A 21,946-nucleotide genomic window follows, 5' to 3' on the forward strand; every position below is an offset into this window, starting at 1 on the left:
ATACCACCCTGGATATACCTGATCTTGACGCTAAGCAGGATTGGGCCTGGTTAGTACTTGGATGGGAGGCCTTTAGAACTACTAGAAAATAAATTACATTGGTTACCTGCCCTGTCTCAAGTTTTACTACAGTGTCTGAAATGGGCAAAAGAGGTGGTTCTGCCAGGCTATCTTTTAGGATAGACAGATTTCTTCCACATTTTTGTACAGATGAAATCCCATCATATCATTAGCAACAGCCATGGAATGTAAAACACCCACCAAAGGTAGTCTAAGATGTGGGTATGGAATGTGGTCGGAAGAGGGGATAATTAATTGATGTTAGTTCTGAGATCTTTTTACAGCATCAGAGCCACACTCCATCTTTCCTAAATACAGCAGAGTAGGTGTGAAATAGTTTAGTCACTGTGGTCGTTTGAAAGAAAATGGTCCCCCTAGGGAGTGGCACTATTAGGAGGTGTGACTTTGTTAGAGTAGGTGTGGTTTTGTTGGAGGAAGTATGTCACTGTTGGGGGCGGGCTTTGAGGTTTCCTGTGCTCAAGCTATGCCCAGTGTTATACAGTCTCCTTCTGCTGCCTGCGGATCAAGATGTAGAACTCTCAGCTCCTTCTCCAGCACCATGTCTGCCTGCACGCTGCCATCAACATAATGGACTAAACCTCTGAACTGTGAGCCAGCGTCAATTAAATGTTTTCCTCACGAGAGTTGCAGTGGTCATGGTGTCTCTTCACAGCAATAGAAACCCTAACTAAGACAGTCACACTGCTTCCCTGGAGAGTCACTGCAGAAGTGACTCATCCACAGTCTCATCTGTCATTCACTCTCAGACTGGAAGGAAATTTCTGGCTGGCTGGGAGTAAATACTAGGGATGCACAGAAATTCAGGAGGGGCAAAGTGACAGTCCCATGTCACGGATTTTTCAGCAAAAGCAAAGACGAAAGTCAGGGGGCAGCTCCCCAGATATTTTCATAACTGCATTATATACAATATTTACAACTTTTCAAAAAGACTACATCTTCCTAAACAACTTAAAGACACAGGCACGACGGTCTTCGAATAAGTGGTCTGACATTACCTTTACAGGGTCCCAGTAGCCAAATGAGCTCATGTGTTTGTAGGTAAAGGCCAACATTTTATGAGCAAGGTGTGACGACACTGGGTAACACTTCTCAAAAATGCTTGCACGGTTCTCCACCAGCGGCTTCACTTTCAAATTCAACACGTATTGTACAATGTGGATCTTCCTTGCTCCATTAACTGTAATTATTGGTACCAGCACCTTCTCAAATTCTTCCTGAGAAGAGAAATGATAAAGCCTGATATATTTCGTGTTTCTCAGTGATAGCATATAGACACAGCTGATATGTGTCTATATATAATATAAGACTACATTATCATATAAGACAAGTATCTTTTAGCTTTCTAAGGAGCTGCCCATGGGGAGATAAACCCACGCTGACCTTGGAGGCATCCATGCTGCTTGGTCTGTGAATTTTATAACTGTGAGGCGATGCTAACGGAGGGCCTGCTGCCCTGAAATATTCTTTTGAAATATCACAAAAACAAGACACTGAGCCTAACTGCCCTCTTTGCATTCCCAAATGGTTGCTTTTTAAGTGAGGATGAAGGGAAGGCCATAACCTGTATTATTTGAAGATTATTCATATCTGTTTCATATTTTTCTCCCAGTTCACTTCTCAGGCGCTCAGTTGCGTCTCCTTCGTGTTCCTCATCTTCCTCACTCATCTCTTCCTCGTCTTTCGGGAATTCCTCTTCAAGGATGTTTTCGATGTCCTCCTCTTCGTCAGCGTCGTCGTCGCTAAACTCGTCATCGTCTCTGAAAGCACTCTAAGGAAGAAGTGGTCCTTCACTGTGTGAAGCCGGTGGCAGGAGACACTGTACGCAAATCACTACAACACTTTGTAATAACTCGGTATTGGTTGGTGGTGCAGTAAGAGTGCAGTGACTGGCACCCAGAAACTTAATGCCTCCAAGATGCTGACACTCGGATGGCCCCACCCGCAGACAGACAAGATACTAAATGCTATTTATGCCCATAGTTGTCATATTGTATGTTTTTATAGTTTTTAGAAATAATATTTAGTGCAGCTTAGAGATGATAAAATACTACCAGCTGCATCGCCAGCCGGAAGAAGATCGGTTTCCTTATCTATAAAATGGGAACTACCTAGCTCACAGGATTTGGGGGAGCACTGGATGAGTTAACACATGGAAAGTCATCAGCCCACATAGTGGGAAGAGAGGACTGACTCCTGAAGGGACTCTGGCCCGCCGGAGCACGGCAAACAGGGCTCCGGAAGGCCTTGTCCTCCCCCCTTCCCTCTCCCTTGTAAGCTATAGATTACATCCTGAAAGCTGGCCATCAAGGGCTATTCCCTGATTTGGACACTTTCGTATTCCAGACTCACTCCTGAGGGTGACCACCAAGGTCCAGCAATCAAAAGCCCCCTCGTGGTGCCCTAATTATTTTGTCTAAACAAAATTAAACACCTCATCCTTACACGGGGGTTCCCCTTTACCTTTATAAACTGTCATTTGCCTGTGGGTGGTGTCTGTCTCCTCTCTATCCAGACAGTCCTTTGTCCCCCCAGGACAAATATCCCTTCCCCCTCTCCCTTGTTCCCATCCCCCTCTTCCTGGTCCTCTCTCCTGTCGTTGTCTCTTGTTTCTGCCCTTGTCCCTCTGGAGCAAATAAATCTCCTTTATGCTGAGAACTTGGTCTTGGGGTGTCTTGTGCCAAATACTGGCCCCTTCAACTCCCACATGAACATGCCTGCACACACACACACACACACACACACTGTACTAGCTAGGTTTTTGTCAACTTGACACAAGCTAGAGTCATCTGATAGGTGGGAACCTGAATAGTGACAATACTTCCATAGGATCCTACTGTAGGCAAGCCTGTGGGGTATGGTCTTGATTGATGTGGGAGGGGCCAGCCCACAGTGGGTGGTCCTGGGTACATAAGAAAACAAACTGAACAAAGCTGGAGGAGCAAGCCAGTAAGCAGCACCCCCGCCCCATGGCATCTGCATCAATTACTTGCTGCCTCCAGGTTCCTGCCTCAAGTTCCTGCTCTGCCTTTTCTGGAGGATGAGCTACAGACTCTAAGATGAAATGAACCTTTTCCTCCCCAGGTTGCTTTTGGTCATGGTGTTTTATCACAACGACACAAAATAAAATAAAAAAACAATTGAATGGCTTGTTACATTTACTTGTGTGTGTGTGTGTGTGTGTGTGTGTGTGTGTGTGTGTGTGTGTTCTCTCTGTTGGTATTAGACAGTGACCTTGCAGCCTGAGGCTTGCTAGCCAAGTTTTCTTTGTTGTTGTGGTTCTGGGCATTGAACTGAAGGCTTGTACATGCCAATCAGATACTCCAGACTGAGCTACTCAGCCATAGTTGTATTTCATTTTAAGTATCAGTAGTATATTTTTTTCTATAGAATTGCCTTGAAAGCTGGAAACATGCTTAAATTGCTTTCCATATCAGAATATATGTTTCATTGTTAACAATATTTTAACGACCACATAGTATGTCACAATATCACAATCTGTTGGGCTCCTTCTCTGTTTTAATGTGTGGTTTAAAAATCAGTTTAGAAAGCGGCAGTGTGGTGTTTGTGATTTGTTGGTTTTCTTTCCCGCTGCTGATGAGGTATGTGGACAACATTCCTTTCCTCTGCCTAGTCTTCAGTTTTAGTTTTGTTTCTATTCTTCATTTTGCAATTGAGTACTTTTAAATTTAACTACTACCTCCACATCTGACTGTTGACATGCCACCTTCGCACATGTCCTGATTCTCCTCAATTCAAGAGGGTTCCCTCACTCCTGTTCACGTCTCAGTTTTCAAAATTGTCTCTAAGTTATTACATGTACCGTCTTCCCTCAAAGTATTTAGTATTTATTTCTTCATGTAGAACTGACACAGTTTAAAGCAAACAAGTTTGTTTGCATCTGAAGTGAAATCCAACAGACAGAACCCACTCATTTTAATAATGAAAACTTCATTCACCACAGCGGCAGAGACCCGGGGAAGCACAACCTGGCTTCGGGTACAGTTTCTATGTCCAGGTCAACGTTATTTCTCTTCTCATTCAGAATCATGCCCAAGACAGTTGTCCTGATTTGAAAGAAAAATGTCCCCATGTGTTTGAACACTTGGTCCCTAGTTGGCACTGTTTGGAGAAGTTATGAAATTTCTTCATATATGGAGGGAGTATATAACTGGGGCAGGTTTTGAGAGTTTATAGTCTTGCCTCACTTCCAGTTCACCCCTTCTGCTTCCTGTGCGCAGCCTCCTGGCTTCCTGATCTGATGTCATGCCCCCTGACCATGATGGATTCTAACCCTCTGGAACCATTAAGTCAAAACAAACCTTCTTCCTCAAAAGAAAAGGTCAAGATCCTAAGAATATTCACAGCAGACAATCTGATAGAACCGTAGCTTAATTCTTTGGAACAATAAATATACTATTGTATACACACACACACACACACACACACACACACACACACAAACATATATATGTTGTAAGTGGCAATTTGCTCTTCTCTAATGGTGCTATTTTTTCCTGACATCTTGCACTTCAGTCTTTATCTTAGGAGATACACATTCTAAACTTTATGATCTCAGGGATCTGCTTCCACCACCGAGAAGTAAGTTCGCTTAACCTCTAGCAGACACTCATAAACTATGAGAAAACTTCCTTCTCTTTCCCTCCCTCCCCGCCGCCGCCTTCTCCTTCCCTCTCTCTCTGGTCTTCCTGTCACCCTTTCTTCCTTCCTCTTCTCCTCCCTCTTCCCCTTTCCTCCCTCTTTTTCCTCCCTCTCTAATTCACCCTGGTAGTCCCAGGAGTGACCAAAACCAGACATTTCGAAGACCTGTCAGAATTTGAAGGAGGCAGTCGGCCAAGGCTCTGTTAGAAGCATGTCCTGGTCACTGTAATTCTGGCAGAAAGTCTCTTTTTCTGCCTGGAACTACCAGGGAAAAGAAACCACAATTAGGACCACTAGAGAGTAAAGAAAACTTCGGAGAAGAGAGGGCCCAGGAAGCCAATTCAATTCAAGAATGTCTCCAAGTCTCCTCCTGAGCAGGGGCTGTGTGGAAAGGCCAGTTCCATAACAGTGTGCCCGAGTTCTGTCCAGTGCAGGAAAAGTAGAATCTTCATCCTTGGTCTCACAAGGTTAACTGCCTGCTGTAACCAAAATCCAAGCTCTGAAGGAATATAAAAGCATCCAGAACCCCATTCATAACATTTCTCACTGAAGGCCACAGCCTCACATTGCTCAGGATATGAGAGATTCAGAAACTGTGGCCCATTCTCAAGAAAAGCAACAGTGACTGAATGCCTGTCCTACACGCTGGAGTCACTGAACGAGAGGTTTGAGAGCAGTTACTTTGAGGTAAATGATAGAGCTTGAGGGATGGAAACGGAACACACACACACACAAAACAAGTGGAGATTTTCAAATTAAGAACAGTAATGTTTGAAATGAATAATTACTGGGTCTACTTAATACGGAATGGAGAGAGCAGGAGGAGTGGCCGGCTAGTTTGAGGATACATTAACAGAATTACTCAATTTAAAAAGGGGGAAATGATTAAAAAATTAGAGGAGCCCAGGTTCATATGGGATACACGGATAGATCTTTGTAATTCTGTGATGGAGACGGACGGATAAAGAGTTACAGATTTCGAAAGGCTTCGTAAACCCCAAACTGAATTATTACCAAGCAAACGACAGGTGAGTGCTTTGTAATCACATTTTTGGACAGCAAAGGAGTAGAGACTGAGAAGCTGAGCGAAAGAGCACAGGGACCATGATTCAGATGGTTGTGTGCTCATTGTGCCGCTTTCCATGGTCTGAGGAGGATGCAAGGGCTGCAGAAGTAGACACACCCCGAGACGTGTGAAAGGAGAACAGCTTTTCTCTTGCTCAGAAACGTGACTCCTGAAAACAAGAAGACAGCCTTGTCTCGTGTGTTTTCTAAAATTGTCAGGCACACGGGGTAGCTAAAGGGTATTGATGGGTTAGGGTGGAAGAAGAAGAACATATATTGTTACAAATAATAATACCGACTCCAAGAAGACTGTAGGAAAATAAGGATTGGATATATATAGTACTAGAGTAATCGCTGGAAACAGAGCTCAAAGCTATAATTACAAAGTCATAGAACTGAAAAGAGATCCCAGGCTGGGCATGGTAGTCCATGCTTTTAATTCTAGAACTCAGGAGGCAGAGGTAGGAAGATCTCTGTGAGCTTGAGGTCAGCCTTATCTACAGAGCAGAGTTCCGGGACAGCCAGGGATACATAGAAAGACTCGATCTAAAAAAAAAAAAAAAATTCCAATATACTCAAACAATCCAAAGAAGGCCCCAAAGTGGGGATAGGAAGCCCCAGTCAGCGTATATACAGAAAGCACATAAAATCTGTGGTCTCACAGAACAGCACTAGGGTTGGGGTGTGTTCCATCAACCAGTGAAAGGAAGCTGAGGAAGGCTATGCCTGGGTGATGACTGTGTAAGGCGGTGATGAGGATTATGGTTCTAATGCGTGTGGATTAGAGAGGCAGTGGGCGAGGAGGAAGTGAGAGACTTGCCTGAGCTCTGAGGGCTTTCTGACACACACGAACATCATTCAGATAGCCTGGCTCTCATGATGCTCTGTGGGGGTAAGAACGTCTTCTGATTCTGGATTTGGAGGGTCTATTTTGAACTATTTGGTTTCAATGTCTTAAGCTTCATTCTCCAACTTATTCCAAAACATCATCTGTGTGTCAACCTTTGGGCCTACACTCTGACCTCTGTTGTCTCTTGAGAAGCTACCAGAGCTGGTCTTGGCCCTGAACCCTGCTTCAGTATCATTTGACCTCCGACTTTGGCTTGCCGTAAACAGGGTCTGTACTTCTGATAACTATTCACCCGGGCACGCCTGGTGGTTTTGTTGATTCATTCTCCTGGCTCTTCCAAGATATCTCCTTCCGGTGGCTACCCAACACAATAGAAGAAGCCCACATTCTAGAGAAGGCCCAGAGGTAGACTCAGTGGACAGGAGAGGAGGGATCTTAGAAAGACCTGGGATTTGGTTTACAGAACACCCTTTAATCACATTCGGAGGCAGAGTTTCCACAAGATGGCAAGGTTTCCTGTAGGATCAATGGAAGCAGTCACTGGGCCACTGAAGCAGACCTGCAGGTTACAGAAGGTTTTTTTTTGCTGCTAAAAAGTCTTTGTCTGCATGCATTCCCAAGTTAGTTTTAAGAGGGCCAGTCAGGAATGCTGCCAATGCCCTCCCCCGCCCCTGCCGCCCCCGTGGTGGGAGGAGCTGAAGTCAACTCCTAATTTGAAGTATTAAGTGGATACAAAACTATTCTCGAAGTGCAAACAATTCAGTGTGCTTGTTGTAGGCAATGGTGCCACTGGTGAAACATTCTGACGTCCTATGGAGTGATCCACCACCTGCTTTTCTGGTGTGTCTCTCTGTCCTCATTTGAAAACGTGAAAGGAAAGTGGGTGCCTGAGATAACTCAATCCTTTCTGGCGTGTGGGACCCAGCTGATCTCAGAGCTGACTCCTCTACTAATGAGAAACTTGCCCAGAACAAACAGAGGCCTCTCCCTCCGGGGCCCGCTGAAAAGGTGGCCCAGGATGAAGGCTGTCTGTCAAGTGTGGAGTGCTCTGCCCCCCCACGGAAGAGCCTAAGAATGTGTGCATGCTGGAGCAACAGCAGCTGCCCTGGAGCCTGCAGAGCACGGAAGAACCAGAACGTGTCTGCTGTGGACACCTCTCTAGAGCCTTTCTGCACAGCTGCTGTCGTCACACCAAAGCAAACTTTCAGTCACGCTAAAGGTCAAAGATGAAAACTGATTTCCGAATAAGGATAGGCGTCTTACAGCTGGCCACAGGCGCCATGTGTGACGAGGCCAACGGCACGCCACCCTTGCTCTCCCGGCACTAGTTAATTTTGCGTGACTGGGTGTTGTCAGAAAGGGATGAGTGCTGGGTTTTGTTTCCTCCTTTAGACAAACAACAACAAATCCCCTCCATCTTGTATTAGTTAAAAGCAAGACATGCTTGGGATGACTTTGTAATACTAATTTGAATTGTCAAAGCTGCTCCCTGGTTCCATATAGAGTGTAATCTGGGGCATTTTTAGGTCCCCCCTTCTCTTCTTTTGGGGTATGTGTAAGGATTATTTTAGTTTTTTTGTTTGTTCACTTTTAATTTGTTAACCAGAGGACAGTCCTTGGGGAGGAGGAAAGATCATTTCTACATTCTAACTCCCCATTAGCCAATATGTCCCCACCTGATGCTCTGAGGAAGGGGAACAGAAATGCCTCCTTTAAGAGCATACTCCTTGACGGTTGACCTTTCTCCCCACCAGCTAGCCGAGGCAAACCGTGAAGAGGAGGCTTCTTGTTCTCTTTGAGAATACAGTCCATTATGCAGGGGAAGGCGTGGTAACAGCTGTGTGCAGCTGAGGCTCCCAACTTCCCTCCCATCTCAGTGGAACAGGAAGAGTGGACAGGAAGTGAGGCTGGACTCTAACCTCAAGGCCTACCCTCAATGACCCCTTCCCCACAGTAAGGTTTTACCCCAAAAAGGTTCCACAACTTTCCAAAACAATGACCCAGCTGGGGTACAAGTATTCAGGTACAGGAGCCTGTAGGGGACACCCCACACTCAAACCCTAACACCTTGTCTAATTATGTCCTCCAGCTTCTGTACCCTTGACTGGTTTGGCTGTAATGGTGGGTCAGCGAGGATGATGTGGGAACAGCTGTTCCCCACATAAAACAAAATCCTCCGTCTCCAAGGGTGGGTAGGCATGACACAGAGCACCCTGCACTCAGGTCTGACTGTGACGATTCACAGACTGTCCTCCATCTCATTTCACTTCCTGAGACAATCGACATTTCAGTTTCAGGTCAACTTTATAGGCCCCATCTAGCCTCACTCACATGCTTCCAGCCTGCCTCTGTGGTGGTAGTCGGAAGTGTGGAAGCAAGAGGAAAATTCAAAAGATGAAAATCCAAAAGAAATACAGTTCAGTGCACTGTGTATTTTGCATAAGAATACTTCAGCGTCTTTAATGGTTTCTTTTCTTTAGGTATTTGTTCATGCCTGGTGTGATATATGCTTTTAATCACCAAACTCAGGAGGCAGAGGCAGGCGGATTTCTGCAAGTTCAAGTCTAGCCTGGTCTACATAGCAAGCTCCAGGACAGCCAGGGTGACATAGAGAGACCCTGTCTCAAAACAAAACAAAAAAGTATTTATTCTTTTCTGATTATAAATATAAAGAGGTCATTTAAAATAGTAGCAGAAACCATGACAAAAATAAAAGAAACAAAATTATGTGTCATTTCACTGATCCCCTGAAACTCTGTTAGCTCTTGTAGACTTTTTAAACATATCCTTTTGTGTTTTTCAACTGTGGAGATCATAGTATTATGCTTAAAAAAAAAAATCATGTGCTTACCTTTTTCCTCTCTCTCTCTAAAATAAGTTCAGCTCTTCTTTTAGCAATCATATCCTCCTGTTAAAGACACATTTACAAGTTTACAATAGAAAAATGATAAAATCACTTGCCATGGATCAATGTACCTTTTCGAGGGGCTAACATGGGAGAGGGCAGGGACCCTCTCCTGGATGACAAGTGACGATGCATTCATGTCCTTCTGGGCTATCTCCCTCCCGAGGGACAAATAGCCCTGGGGGGGGGCGCTCAGTTACTGTCCTAGAGCCCAGTTTTCAAATGTATTATGCATTTGCTTGTTTTGTGTGGGAGTCACTGAATTTCCCAGAGATCTGTTTTCCTTACTGTGAAGACGCGTCTTTGAAAGCACAGCTGTACCTCTGGGAAAACTGCATGCGTGCTGGAGATGGCCAGAGGGAGGTGAACGACCATGCCCTATTCTTCTCAGGGTCCTCCAGCCTAACCCAGTGGATCTGTTCACGTGTCCTCAGGATTTTGGTGCTGGTTGGCTCAGGACTCCCTGGAGTTTAACTAATTACAGAGTGCCTGCCAAAGGTGGGCACTGCTTCGGACAGTGTATGTTCTTTCACTTTCTTCTCAAAATACAATATCAAGCCGGGTAGGCAGTGCCAGCTACTTAAGGGTGAGTTAACAGGAACCCAGAGAGATCTGTGCGATGTCACCCCGGGCGTGAGACGCCCTGAGGAGGAAACCCGGAAGCAGCTGGTGTAGCTGCTGAAGTGAAAGGCTTACATTTACTGCAGCCCAAACATACAGTTAGGAGCTGGGTTTGGAACAGGCCTGGGCGTTCAGACCCTGATGGTACGACTTGATTCAGACAGGCATTTAGGAGACTGGTCTGCGGGTAGCTGGAAGGATGAGCTGGAGAGTACAGAGACCAATCCAGGAAAACCGCTGGTGTGAACCCAAAGACCCCAGAATCAGGACAGAGGTAGTGGTGGGTGGGAGCCTGGGCACTAGGGGCCAAGTTCCTCTGTTTTGCAGCTCTGGCTCCCTCACAGCCCTTGCTACCTCCGCTGGCCCTTGAGCCTGCTCCTGTGCCTGATGGAGGGAGGCCTGGACACTACTGACTTGGAAAGTGAAGCATTAACATGTTGGTGATCAGAAAAAGCTTCAAATAAGCCTGGCACTCGGGAGGCAGAGACGGGAGATCTCTGAGTTCAAGGGCAGCCTGGTTTATATAGGGAGTTCCCAGACAGTCAGGTCGAGAAAGAGAGACAGAGACAGAGACAGAGACACACAGAGAGAGACAGAGAGAGAGAGAGAGAGAGAGAGAGAGAGAGAGAGAGAGAGAGAGAGAGAGAGAGGAGAGAGATCCTGTCTCAAAAGAGCTTTAAATAATTTTTAATTCTTATTAAAAGATGAAATATTTGATGGAAGATGTTTTCATGCTTACTGTGGTATTAAAGCCCGAAAACTGCGTTCTTGTGAAGACTACTAACCCAAACAGACGACAAACGGCCGTATTCCCGTGTGTCTGCACTGGATACGTACCCTGATTTTTGTCTTCAAGTCTTTGATGAATTTCTTCCGTTCTGCTTTCTTGCGCTGTTTCTGTCTCCACTTCTGCACTTGCGCCGGAAGGAGGCGATCGAAGATATCTTGATCCTCTACCTGTATCACGGCGGCAACGTCCGGGAAAAAGCCGCGCTCCGCTAGAAACTGGGCTTCCTCGGGGTACCGCGGGAAACCATCCAGTATGAAGCCGGTGGAACTGCGGGGACATTTTCGGAATTCGCTTAAAACATCATATATATTCCAGTTAAGCCACACTCAGAAGACAGACATCCCCATGTTTCTCTCATTTCAGAATTATCTTTCTATCTTATCTCCTTGGCTACCTAGCTTCCAATTTCTGTATGAGATCTAGGACGGGAAAGCAGAGGAACTATTTGGTGAGCAGAAAGGAACCAGTGGGAGGTGTAACAGGGTGGTCATGAGGGGTACCACGAGCAACAAACAATTATACATACGGATGGAAGTGTTACAGGTTCACTATTTTGTATGGTAACTTAAAAACTCAAACACGAAAATATGATACTATAGCTCTATTTACACTGTATGCTGATGGTAAGGGTAAAAAGTGCTTGGGCACACACACAGGCGCTGGAGAAGCCAGGAAAGTTAAACTTGCAGATGTTTAACTTTAAACGAAAGAAAGGTTTAACCTGTTCCTCCAGGAATGCTGGGAACTGATGTCATTTACAACCTGGTGATCCTTCGCTGTCTGAGGAACCAGGCTCTGCCCGGACTTCCAGAACTTAATGTTTCACTTCTCCCAGACCCTTCCTACCAAAACCACGAGCATCACTTCCAAGTCATAAGACTCATCCTTGTGAGAGATGTCGTTTGTACTTCACAACCACCTACGTGACTTCTATGCTATCTCAGGGCCAGGCACATTTACCTTAGTCACTCTCCCCAGACCCTCACCTTGAGCATTATTTCTCAGTCAACAGCACCCAGCTTAGGGACGAAGTCACATGTACCTTGTAAAGAGTTTCAGTGTAAACATGTCTTAAGCTTTGTTGTACTCACAGAGCTGAGCTATTATCTGAAAAGTTTTTCTCAAAATTGTGCTATGCTTAAATATGGCAAAAAAAAAAAAAAAAATGAGCTGATGTCAGACTCCAAGAAGTCTTGGCTCAGCACCAGTTACCAAAATCGGGCTGAACCGAGTTTCGTTCTTGGCTTTTGGCAGTCTGTAAAGTCTGCCTGCGGTAAAGCCAGCAGAGAGAGACCCTCCACATACCGTCTCTGCATATGGTATAGATTTCAACATGTGTTGACAGATCACCACTCATCAGATGTGTGATAAATAGTTTGAAGAATTCTCCATAGCATGATTGTTTAGAAAATATTTCTAGTTGTATTTATCAGAGCTTCTGAAATCTTTTTCACATGCCAGCCCCTTTTGTCTGAGGGATTTTTTTGTTTGTTTTTTTTTTGTTTTTTTTTTTGTTTTTTTTTTTTTTTGAGTCAAGGTCTCATAACCCTGGCTGACCTGGAACCTGCGATGTAGATCAGGCTGGCCTCAGATTCACAAAAACTGCCTGTCTCTGCTTCCTGCATGGATTAAAGGTGTGCACTACCATGTCAGGATCTGGTAAATTTTTAGGTGGCCTGGATATACAGGCATGCAAAATAGCTATATGAATCAAATATTTGGTGATAATAAACTTGTTTTAAAACATTCTTTGGCATGTATGTAATTTTACCATTTGTTAAAGATTCATATACTTGATTATTTTTATGTAAAGAGGCAAGTGGATCTCTGTGAGTTCGAGGCCAGCCTGATCTGCCAAGCGACTTCCAGGCCAGTTGGAGCTGCCCAGTGAGATCCCGTCTCAACAAGCAAACAACAAGCCAGCAGAAAAAGCAAACAGAGAATTCAATCTTGGCCGAGTATTTGATAATGTAGGACACACAGCATCTTCAATGTTTCTCAGAAGTACAGTTGTTAATATTGAGAATGCCACTGTGTATAAATATGTAATGCAAAATGGCAGCAGTATACTTAGGACCATTTCAATAATTATTGGAAATTCTGTCCCAATCCTAAGTCAAAATTCATCTAATGATTTTTCGTGAAAATCAACTCATCAATTCAGACAGCACATTTTAAAATCAAATATTGTAATAATGAAGATCAGTAGGAGAAAATGAATTGCTATTATGTTTCTGTAAGAACAGAAAACTTTGTATGCAGCAAAACTCTTGTAGTTCATGGCATACAGTAGTTTGACTACGAGCTGAGAAGTTTCAGAGAATGTTCATTGGCCTCGTGTGGTGTGAAGGCATGCATATTGCAAAGTGTACATGCTGTCTGTTCAGAACTGAGGCTACGGGGAAGTCATAAGATGCCACACTGATGGGCATCGCCCCAAACACCCCACACTCATTATGTGTTTTATTTCTGGATTAAGGTTTTGTTTTTATGTATTAAAAAAATCTTTTACTGTTGCCAAATTTTTCATGACTTCCTACACTGGAATTTTTACATGATTCTTATCCCATCTGGAGTAACAACCCAGAGTTCAAGAAGCAAGTGTATAAATGATATTTTTTCCCCAAAATGTACAAATTTGGATTAAGATAATATTTGTGTTTACAATATACAATTGCAGTTAGCTGGCTGATAATTATTACCTGGAAGCTTACTAAAAGTTATAAACGAGAAAGTAAGCTCTCTGCATGGGAGAATGCCTAGCCTAAGGAATATGTTGCCTTTGAAGAGCCTGCCTGGCTGAGCCTCAAGACACTTCCTGCCATGAAGCAGCTCCGAAACCCCTCCAGGGTCTCTTTGTAACCAATAACAATTACTCATGTGCATATTCTGCCTCCGGTGACAGAACTTTTAGGGCCGTGAGAATAACTGGAAAGCCAACTCATTCCAATAAAGTACTTATAAAGCAGCCTGAGGACTTGGCTTCACGTTCTTGTTGAGAGGTCAGTATTGATCTGCCTTTGGGTGAGCTTGTTGGTCTTATTTATCAAAAAAAAAATTACTATATTTACACATACATGTATGTTTTCTTCTCAATAAAATGAGACTTTCATAAACAACTGACTGCTTCAGTCTTCAAAGGTTAATTCTCAAATGTTAATTCTCCTCTCCTGGTAAGCAGGGAATTTTCCCTACATTGGCCATGCTGGGTATCTTCTTCTTCAGCAACGCCTTCCGTCTAGTCCCTTCTGTGAGGAGCACGTTTCTTGCCCGGTGACCTGGTGCCACTTCTTGGACAAGGACTTCCAAGTCCTCACCTCTACTATTCAAACTCTCTTCTGAGTTTAAATTCAGAAGTTTCAAAGACCCACTTTATTTTTTCAGTAAGTCTGTGTATTATACTGTCAAAAATCACGGTCGCCCTTATTGCTCCAACCCACTCTTCACTGGACTCAGCAGCACTTGGTGCTGAACATACAAGACACACTGAGGTTCCTCTCTACCTCCCTCCCGCTGCTGTTTGTGAGCCAAGGCCTGGCGCCTTCGCCTGTCCACTTCTGTCATCCCCTAAACTTTAGCCCTCAAGAGCTCTCCAGGATTAATCTAGTAGACTGGAAAAAATTGAAAAGAAGCCAACCTTTTCCCTCACTTGTAAAAACAATGCAATAGAAAAATTGGAAAGTAGAGGGGAAAAAAACCATAAAACAGCAAATTATCCATAATCCTATACCCCAGATATTATTCTTTTTTTGTATTTCTTCCTAGTCAGTTCTTCATGTGCCCAGCTCTACCATATTATGATGCTTTTCTGTATCTTTTAAAGTGTATTAACATATAATAATATTACATGCCATTGTAAATCTTTATCATAATAAAACATGATGGTTGTATAATACTCAATATTTAGATTTTACAGTGTAACTTTTTACTGTCATCTCTCTATATATATTGTTTTTACTTCTTATTTTAAATTTAAAAAAAGACTTATTTTTATTCTCTGTGTGTGAGCGTTTTTATCTGCATGTGTGTATATGTACTACACATGTGTCTGGTGTGCACAGAGGCCAGCAGAGGGCGTCAGATCCCCTGAAACAGAGCTAAAGACGGTTGTGAGCCGTTGTGTGGGTGCTGGGAATCGAGCTGGGGTCCTGGTGCTCTTAACTGTTGAGTTGTTGCTCCAAACACTTTACTTTTTAATTTAAAAATTGTTGTGCTTTGTTTTTGTTTCTTTTCCTGGTTCTTTATATAGATATCTTAATGTGTGGTGTGATGTGAGAAGCTAAGTTAATGCAGAGCAACTCGTGACTATAAAGCTGTGGGTGATTTGCCCATGTTTCCCACAATTGATCTAATTTAGGGAACAAGAATATTTTAAAAAACTTGATGACTCAATCCCACTTCCTCATTTCAGATAGGCAGTAGATACAAATGTGCCCAGAGGAGCATGGAAGTATTTATCTAACGTCTCTGTATTTCACATTGAGATAATGCAAATTTCTATCCCATTCTATGCACCAATTTTTAATACGATTAAATGCTAAAAGTATCTAATACAGCTAAGAGAAGTTACTGTGATAACATGATTAATTTCCATATACAGATTAAGTTGATTCGAATAAAATACAGTTGACCAGTACTTGGCATGTAGCAATTTGCAAATGTGTTTGTGCTATAACCAATATTGCAAATATCATTTCATGCTCTTTTGGTGGATATCAGGGTAGAATATCCCAGTGAGAAAAACAAGGAAAGTTTTCAACTCCAGGGGTCTGAAGATTTGTTCTGTGTGGGTCAGCACTATTGCAGGCATTTGTTAATGGGCTAAGCGTGGACAGCTCCCCAGTGGTTGGAACTGTATTCATCACAAGGCTACAGGGAGAAGAGTCCAACACACCATGAGGGAAGTGGGCTTAGAAAATCCTTCTCAACTACAGCTGCACACTAGAATCACCCGGGGACCCTAAAAAATGCCAGTGCCCGGATCCTGGACTCAAACTTCAGCAGATTCTGATTTAATAGTTTTGGGGTGGGTCAGTGGTTATCCAAAGCTCCACAGATGTTTTAATGTGTAGTTTACATAGATGAATAAGAGCAAGTTTGTAGGTGCAAAGTGGACTATAGTTTTACCATTAAGAACAAAGTAAAGAAACCCAGTAGGAAACAGAACCCTGTGTATGGAGGCACCGTATCGGTTCTTTAAGCCACCACTCGGAAAGGATGGGGTCTAGAACTTCCGAAGGCAGGGCCTCGTTCTCCGTCAGACTCAGCTTGATTGCTTCCTCCTCTTCTGTGAACTGCACGTCAAGAATCTAAGAGCAGAAGTGATAGTATAAGACATCTAAAGCCCCACATTGATAAGCAATACTGTTTTACAACACTAAGTAGAGTGATACCTGCATTTTTCTCTGAGGTCACTTTTGATAGTTACTTGAAAACATTTTAAAACTTGAATTTTGTGTACTGATATATAATGTGATTAAGTAAAAAAAAAACAACCTAATATAGCTAAGAGAAGTCACTATGACAACATGATATTTTCATATATGATGCCATGGTCATAATGCATTTTTCTTTTTGTGCCAAAAATTTGCTTGATTCACATCACACATCTGTAAAGCTTAACTGACTTTTTTTGCCATCTATCCTATAAGGAGATACAGTTATATCTCCTTAAGCCAGATCCTGATTAGAGGATGGGCCAACCAGACGGTCACCTGAAGCACATTCTAGAAGGGGCATATAGCATCATAATTAACAAAGAGAAAATATTGGGGTGATGAACTCAGGCATCTTTCTCTGAAGGTGACCCTCAAATGGATAATAAAAACATGTCAGTCAATTCTGGAACAGAATGAACTTTTTTAAAAGAATATTTATTTATTTATATTTCATGTGTCTGAGTGTTTTGCCTGCATGAGTGTCTGGGTACCATGCGTGCCCGGTGCCCATGGAGGCCAGAAGAGGGCATTGGATTCCCTGGGACTGGAGTTACAGATGGCTCTGAGCTACCATGAAGATGCCGATATTCAGACCCGGGTCCTCTGCAAAAGCCACAGGTGCACCTAACGGTGGAGCCATTCCCCAGGTTCTGGGATGGAGTTGTGTGCTTTTTTTTTTTTTTTTTTTTTTTTTTTTTTGAGCACTTCCACCATTGGACATTCTGAAAATGAGTAAGATCTGATAAACTTCCCACTTGCCAGAAAGCAGGACTGTCATTTTATTGTCTAAAGTAAAACCCCTCATGTGCCTCCTGAGACACCAAACAATTCAGGAAATAGAAACAACAACAACAAAAATCAGCATCAACTGATCACCCACAGAAAAGCAGGGAAACCTGGGTCAGTATCATTAAGTTTATTGAATACTATTTTCTCTCTGACGATGCAATACAGGTGTGTCTGAGGACATGCCTTGTCACCTGTTGGGATGCTGTGAGTCACTGTCTGTCTGAGTTTTTGTTTTGTATAATTGTGCCTGAGATCATTTGTGGGGCTCATTTGAGAGGAAAACAGCCTCATTATATCAGAAATGGTTAATAGAGAGAGTATTTAAGATATATATATATATATATATATATATATATATATATATATATATATATATATATATATATATATTTCTATTAGGCCTCACCAGAGATTAATATTTCAAAATCTCCATTGGCAACAGGGCACTTAAAAACAACAACACTATTTGACAGGGGAAAAAAAGCACAGTGGTGAGAAGACTTCTACTGTCGTTCAGATTCACCAGACAAAAAGATCCCAAATAAATGCTATACGACCATTCAGTGAGGGCTTCACTCTCCTGACTTTGGTCAGAATCACGGAAGAAGACTCAGTATTTCACATGCCAGGCGAGGGGCGGGTTTATCTACCACGCTGAGAGGGTGACGATGTTTCTGGTGGCCCCTCCTCAGGTCTCTGTAGTTTGAGGTTACTGTGATTCTATATCATAGATGCTGCCTTTCAAGGAAAGGAGTTGACTTCTCACTTGGGCTCTCAGGTCACTGAGAAGGACTGAGCCTGGCGCCCCGGGTCATTGTGCACCTCTCCCCGCTCTCCACAGCGCATGCTCCTCACTCAGGGAGGCTCTACCTAGAAACGTGATATTGAACCCTCTTCATTCCCTTCAAGCCGAAAGCGCACACAAATAAAGGAGGCATCTTACTTTCAGCACTTTACAATGTCCTGTTCTAGACTCCCCAGAGGTCCCTGAACGTCCTTGTCCTAAATCTGCAGTCACCTTGGAGTCCAGGAACAGACCACCACCCTGGGGCAGTGTGGCCGCCCCTAGCGGCTCCCTTCAAACAATAAGGACTCTTCGAACCATCTTGCAGAAACAAAGCTGAGACATTGATGATGAAATCACACCTTGGCCAGGACTGCTTAGACCACGTGTGTCAGTACCCCAAAGATGAACTTGGGGTCACGGGACCCCTCTATCTCTGCACATTGAATCTCCTCTTTCTCTTTCCACCATAACTCTAGCTGCCGTCCTGGGAGGGTGACCGAGTCTAGCCTGCCTTGGCTGCTGCAGCCGGGGCTTTGCCCTGACCCGCCTGCTGCTGACCAGCTTGTGTGGCAAGCACAGTCCCCAGGGGCATCGCCAGCTCACCGGCTTCTTTGTGCTCTCTTCCTCAATCTTCACGTTGGCCTGAACCGCGAGCTCCTCCAGTTCTTGCTTTGTGGCTTGCTCCTCCTCCGAATCGTCCTCAAACTCTGGTCCGAACTTCCTTTCAGCCTTGAGCTGCAATTTTTCTTGGAGAAACTCATCAAATTGAATGTGAAAAACGCCGAAGTTTTCTGCCAGCTTTCTTGCGCATGTAGTTTTGCCGGAGCCCCGGGGACCCAGAAGACACATCCTGATCGGAGGAGCCTGCCACAGGAGGTGCATAGGGTGGGACAGAGGAAAGGAAAAGATGCTTGAGTAATTAGCCTGGTGGCAGTTCACACCTGTAACCCCAGCCACTCAGGAGTTCGAGGCCAGAGCGGCATACCTTGTCTTATAAAACAAAACAAAACAAAACCTCTCCTTCCCCGACCAAAAAAGAAAAAGAAAAAAAAAAAAAAAGAAAGAAAAAAAGAAGAGAAAGGAAGTCTTTTTTAAAAAAGTGATGTTTAAATTTTGTTTTCTGTGTATGAGTGTTTTGCCTGCATGTGTACCATGTGTGTGCCTGGTGCCCAAAGAGGTCAGGAGAGGGCAGTGGATCCCCTGGAACTGGAGTTACAGACAGTTGTGAGCTACCATGTAGGTGCTGGGAATTGAACCCCGGTTCTCTGGAAGAGCAACCAGTGCTCTCAAATGGATGAACCATCTCTCCAGTCCCAGGAATTCTTTTGTTTTTTCAGAGTCTACTTTTAGGGGTGTGTGTGTGTGTGTGTGTGTGTGTGTGTGTGTGTGTGTGTGTGTGTTTGTGTGTGTACCCGAAGAGTTAATAAGAGAGTTGGATCCCCCACAGCTGGAGTTATAGGTGGTTGTGAGCCACCCAACACGTGAGCCAAACTCAGGTCCTCTGCAAAACCAGTATGTGTTCTTAATTGCTGGCCATCTCTCCAGCCTCCCATGGACAGGAATTTTTAGTTTACAAATTCAATTATATTTAGGCATAAGGATACCAATGGGCAGAATTCATTGCACCAAAAATGGCTTTAATGGGGGCAAGAACAGCCATCAGATTTTCCTAATATGTATGCCAAAAGGCATTTAATAAAAAGTAACTTCACTTAAAAATTATTTTAATGTTCAAAAGGAATAGAAAGACGTTTTCTTACTATGATTAAAAAGGATCTCTTTAGCAAAGGAAAGGCCCATTTGTAATGAAACTTCAAAGACCTTGCCACTAATCCCTGTGATGTCCACACTGAAATTGATGAAGCCCAAAGGCAGCTTTTGCAGGGTAATCTGATCATCCTGTGTATGTCGAAGTGGTCAAGAAGCATGGTCAAGAGCCAAGGCTCATGGGACTGTGGGGGAATGGCTATAAAACTGGCAACGACAGCAACCTTGGGGAGGATGGCGGTGTGTTTGGGTAGTCTGTGCCTCAGCAGAGAGGAGGCGTTTGTAAGACAGGGTACAAATGGCTTGGAGAAGCGCAGCTTCATAAGCTGTTCGTTGCTGTGACGGAGATGGTGGGAGTTCAGAGACTCGGGAGAGGCCTGCGATGTGGCTCAGTTGACAGAGTGCTTGCCCTAGAAAGCTTCAGTTCCCAGGACAGCATGAACTAGCTGTGGTGGTACACGCCGGTAATCCCAACACTTGGGATGTGGCGGCGGCCATCTTTGGCTGCGTAGAGAATTCAAAGGCCATCCTGGGATGGAAGAGACCTTGTCTCAAATAATAGCAGCAACAACAATAACAACAAAACAGGTAGAAAACGTTACAGAAGGTCTAAGATCCCAGGGACTGACTTCATGGTAAATGTGCACTGTGTACCAAATACAACATAGTGGAAAGACATGGGGGCAAGTTTTAGAACAACCATGTTCCTTGCAATCCCAAAGCATTTTACGTGTCATAGAAGAACTGAGAAACAACCTTCAGAGTTTCTGGGTCCTGTCTGGTGTATTTGTGGAAAATGAGGTGATGGGACTGGGTGTGTGGGTACACATGCTACACACTGATTGTAAGCTGTTACAGACGGTTGTGAGCTGCCATGCAGTTTCTGGGAACTGAACCGGGGTCCTCTGAGAGAGCAACAAGTGCTCTTGACTCCTGAGCCATCTGTCCAGCCCCTCACCTGTGACTCTTAATATCAGGTAAAAAGACACAAGCTAAGTGCTGAGTCGACATAGACATTACTATAAAAGTCAAAACAGATCATTATTTTATGCCATATTGCAAAAAGCTGTTTATTTGTAAACCTAGACATTATGACTATATTTTGTTGTTGTGGTTGGCTTTTAATGAGATTAGAGACTTCACTGTTGAGCACACTCAGGGGAGAACCCAGGAGCAATCACTAGTATAGGAATATTGTTCTCACCTTTAGTGGTTCGTTCTGGGCCACATAGTCCTCAGGATGCTCCAAAAACTTCTCCTTGGCCTCAGCAGTTGAAAAGTAGTATATCTTTTCTCTGTACTTAGCGGCCTCTTCCGTGTTGCCTGGCTGTAGGATGAAGTTCTCTTTGAGAACCACCGGGCAGAAGTGTTTTGTGTCTCCTAAGTGCCTCTTTTTTTCTTTCATCTTTTCTTCACCCTAGAAATATTGTTCAGTTCAGAGAAGACATTTTGAAGCAGTAGCAAAGAGGAATTTAGAGGCAATTCACTTTGAGGAATAGATCATCGTCTACAGGAAAACCAACTCTAAGACAGCCCACAAGGCCATCCTTGTGTTAGTTAATGGATTAAAACCAAGTTGCTCATGTTGCTTTAAATTTAGTTCATACATTTTTTCATTTTCATAAAAAATAATGTAGCAGTGAGAATTAAGGCGTGCTCTACCCTCTAAAGACACAGAGAATCGATGACCTGGCTATGAGGACAGTTTCTGGTAGGAAATGATTCTCAAGGAATGAAACCTGAGTCAGGGTCACATCTTCTTACTCATGACAATGAAGTAGGTGATCTGCTTTGTTTTATTGAAAGTAAAAACTCAAAAATATTTTATTAAGTACAAATGAACATTTATACCATGATGAAACTGTAAAGAATTTTTTGGAAATTAGTTAAAGCAATAGGAAGACATTAAATCCTTACTTGCTATAAAATCTTTAAACACATCAGTGTATCAGGAGTGAAATTTCCCTTTCATTTTCCTCCACCAGTGTGCATACATTCTTACCAGTTCCCATGAGCACTCCCCCCAGACTCTGCTAAATGCTCTGTGTGTATAAAAGCTAGACATGTATTTAGTCACAAATGCAGCAGTTCTGAAACTGAAAATGGAATATTTGTTATTTATTCTTCAGTATGCTTATGTTCACAAAAGAAGAAACCACAACACTTTTCTGTCCTGCTGCGAAACTGAGACTAA

General features: G+C 43.5%; 1 protein-coding gene across 1 annotated transcript in view; it reads right to left on the reverse strand.

Annotated features, from left to right (window-relative positions):
- The window catches only part of Ak9 (adenylate kinase 9), a 132,774-nt gene that overhangs the window by 21,706 nt on the left and 89,122 nt on the right, over positions 1 to 21,946 (reverse strand). The window contains exons 24-30 of the mRNA XM_059272501.1: positions 20,957 to 21,169; positions 18,589 to 18,849; positions 16,156 to 16,280; positions 11,019 to 11,238; positions 9,507 to 9,563; positions 1,643 to 1,849; positions 1,077 to 1,295 (exon numbers count right to left, since the gene is read on the reverse strand). Coding sequence (XP_059128484.1) covers positions 1,077 to 1,295; positions 1,643 to 1,849; positions 9,507 to 9,563; positions 11,019 to 11,238; positions 16,156 to 16,280; positions 18,589 to 18,849; positions 20,957 to 21,169 — 1,302 coding nt within the window. The remainder of the gene's footprint in view (positions 1 to 1,076; positions 1,296 to 1,642; positions 1,850 to 9,506; positions 9,564 to 11,018; positions 11,239 to 16,155; positions 16,281 to 18,588; positions 18,850 to 20,956; positions 21,170 to 21,946) is intronic.

Source organism: Peromyscus eremicus, chromosome 8b (assembly GCF_949786415.1).
Source record: "Peromyscus eremicus chromosome 8b, PerEre_H2_v1, whole genome shotgun sequence".
Taxonomy (NCBI): domain Eukaryota; kingdom Metazoa; phylum Chordata; class Mammalia; order Rodentia; family Cricetidae; genus Peromyscus; species Peromyscus eremicus.